This window comes from Brachyistius frenatus, unplaced genomic scaffold (genome assembly GCF_029030835.1).
Source record: "Brachyistius frenatus isolate BFR_SWC_R1_liver_20210118 unplaced genomic scaffold, ASM2903083v1 Contig_30, whole genome shotgun sequence".
Classification (NCBI taxonomy): Eukaryota; Metazoa; Chordata; class Actinopteri; family Embiotocidae; genus Brachyistius; species Brachyistius frenatus.
In genome coordinates this window covers 305,990-308,062 of record NW_027210629.1, presented here as the reverse complement: position 1 = coordinate 308,062, position 2,073 = coordinate 305,990, and the positions used below count along the sequence as shown (strand labels likewise).

Sequence of the window (2,073 nt, the reverse complement as noted above, 5' to 3'; positions counted from 1 at the left end):
ACTTGATGTCATAGTAATTTTAAGAAAAGTCTGATGAAATTCATTTTATGTTTCCCTTCTGTTAAGATGTGCAAATACTGATCCCAAAAATGAAAGTGGAAATGTAATTAGAATGATTATTTAAATAAGTACAACACCAAAGAATCGATTTTAAGTTCTTTATAAATATCTTCAGATAAATAGTGTTATAATACAAGCATAACATTTCAATGCACTGCTAAGTAACAAACAAAAAAGTGCAACAGGCCTAATTAAAAAAAGAAGAAAAAAAAAAGATGGCCTATTGTCATTCGTCAATAAGTCTGCCATGGATAATAGATTAGAATAAAATAAGTGAAATAACAGCAGAAATAGAAACAGAGTTGTTGGTTTGCATTTGGAAAGAATTTCAGACTGTTTATCTCCTCCAAAGCTTCTCCAAAGCTTTCTTTGGGTTTAGCGTATCTTGTCTGATTGTATTTATCAGTGCCACATTACAGTATGTGGTAAATGCCCTCACAAATTGTGCAAAGAAATTATGATTTCAGTCAACATGGGTCTAATGAAAAATTCATTACATAGCACAATGTTAAGCTTAGTTTTTACAACCCTCTGACAGCTGCATTCAAATGTCTCTGCTACGCCTTTCTGTCTTATTTTCTCTAATGATAATGTCTTGTTAACTTTTCAGAAATAACCCGTAATTTACCCAGTTAGGACAGCAGGAGTGCCGGGTGCAGTGGGTTGCCTTTCCCTTCTAGCAGATCGCTTTTCTCCATCACTGAGGCCGGTGAGCAGAGCGGCGCCGTGCCGGAATGCAGTCCCGTCAAGCCGGGTACGGGACCCAGGGACGGGGTGGGTTTGATTGGCACGGGAACGGCGGGCAGGGTTTGCCCGTTGGCATTGTGGTAGAGGCCCTTTGCTGACACACTAAAAGGCGCATACTCGGATGATGCAGGCACAGGCACGCCACCCATGGACTCTGACAGCATACCGACGTGCGGCCACATAGAGTTGACCACGCTGCTGAGCTGCGGGGGCACCGGGTAACCCAGGTGGTGCATGACCGAGGTGAGGGGAAGCCCGCTGGCCATCACACCCTTGTAGTCCCGCCCTATAATGTTCTCAATGGCGAACGGGTGTTTAAACCCACCAGGCTGTGCGCAAGTGATGCCCCCGTAACCCTGAAAGTGAGGGAGCCGTCCCACGCTTGCCGGGGTGGCTGAGTGGTCGTGGTGGCCGGATGCTGCGCCCAGCTTGCTGCCAGGGTGGTGATGGTGATGGTGGTGAAAGTAATGCATCATTGGGGAGCTTTTGCAGGTCATATGCTCGGCACGCAGCACCTTGAAGCGCTTCCGTCTTCGCAGGAAGCTGCCGTTTTCAAACATGTCACCACAGTCCGGATGCAGAGCCCAGAAGCTGCCTTTGCCTGGCTGATCAGGCCGTCGAGGGATCTTGATGAAACAGTCGTTAAACGAGAGGTTGTGTCGTAGGGAGTTCTGCCACCTCTGGGTATTCTCTCGATAGTATGGAAACCGATCCATGATGAACTTATAAATGTCACTCAGAGGCAGCATCTTTTCAGTTGAGTTCTGGATAGCCATCGCTGTCAGTGATATGTAGGAGTATGGTGGTTTCTGGTCGCTGTACGAGTTTTTCCCAGGACGGGGCATGACTGGTTACTGTTGTCTTGAAGTTTTGATTATTAAATGAAAAAAAAAGTTGGGTTATATTCTAAATAATCTCTATTACGGAGCTCGCTTGGCAGTCTTCACACCAGTCTCCATCTGACTGATCTGTTCCAAAGTTCTGAGTCATCAGATTAGATTTCCTGCGTTTTATCGACTAAAAAAAATGTAACCAAAGGCCCGCTGCTGTCAAGTAAGATCCTTGAGAGGCTTGTGTATTAGAATTAAGTCTCTTTGTCTGTCTCTTCGCCAAATTAAACTCTTGAAGCTGTGCGTAAAAGTCGGTCTCCGTGCGTAAAAGTTGAGAGGTCCTTTGAGTTTCCCTTGTTTCCGCAGCCGTTGAAGGATGTGAGGGGCCGGTTTGCTTTGCTGTCTGTGTGGTGTGTGCTCCTCTCCTCTTGTGCGA

The 2,073-nt window shown here is 45.8% G+C and overlaps 1 protein-coding gene across 1 annotated transcript; it reads right to left on the bottom strand.

Annotated features, from left to right (window-relative positions):
• Positions 1 to 609: 609 nt before the first annotated feature.
• On the bottom strand, positions 610 to 1,770 carry foxb2 (forkhead box B2). Its single transcript, XM_069699350.1, has one exon. It carries the CDS (start codon positions 1,650 to 1,652, stop codon positions 693 to 695), a length of 960 nt encoding a protein of 319 aa, XP_069555451.1. The 5' UTR covers positions 1,653 to 1,770; the 3' UTR covers positions 610 to 692.
• Positions 1,771 to 2,073: the final 303 nt, after the last annotated feature.

Excerpts from the sequence above, each read along its gene's own strand:
- foxb2 (XM_069699350.1), bottom strand. The coding sequence starts at position 1,652 with ATGCCCCGTCCTGGGAAAAACTCGTACAGCGACCAGAAACCACCATAC.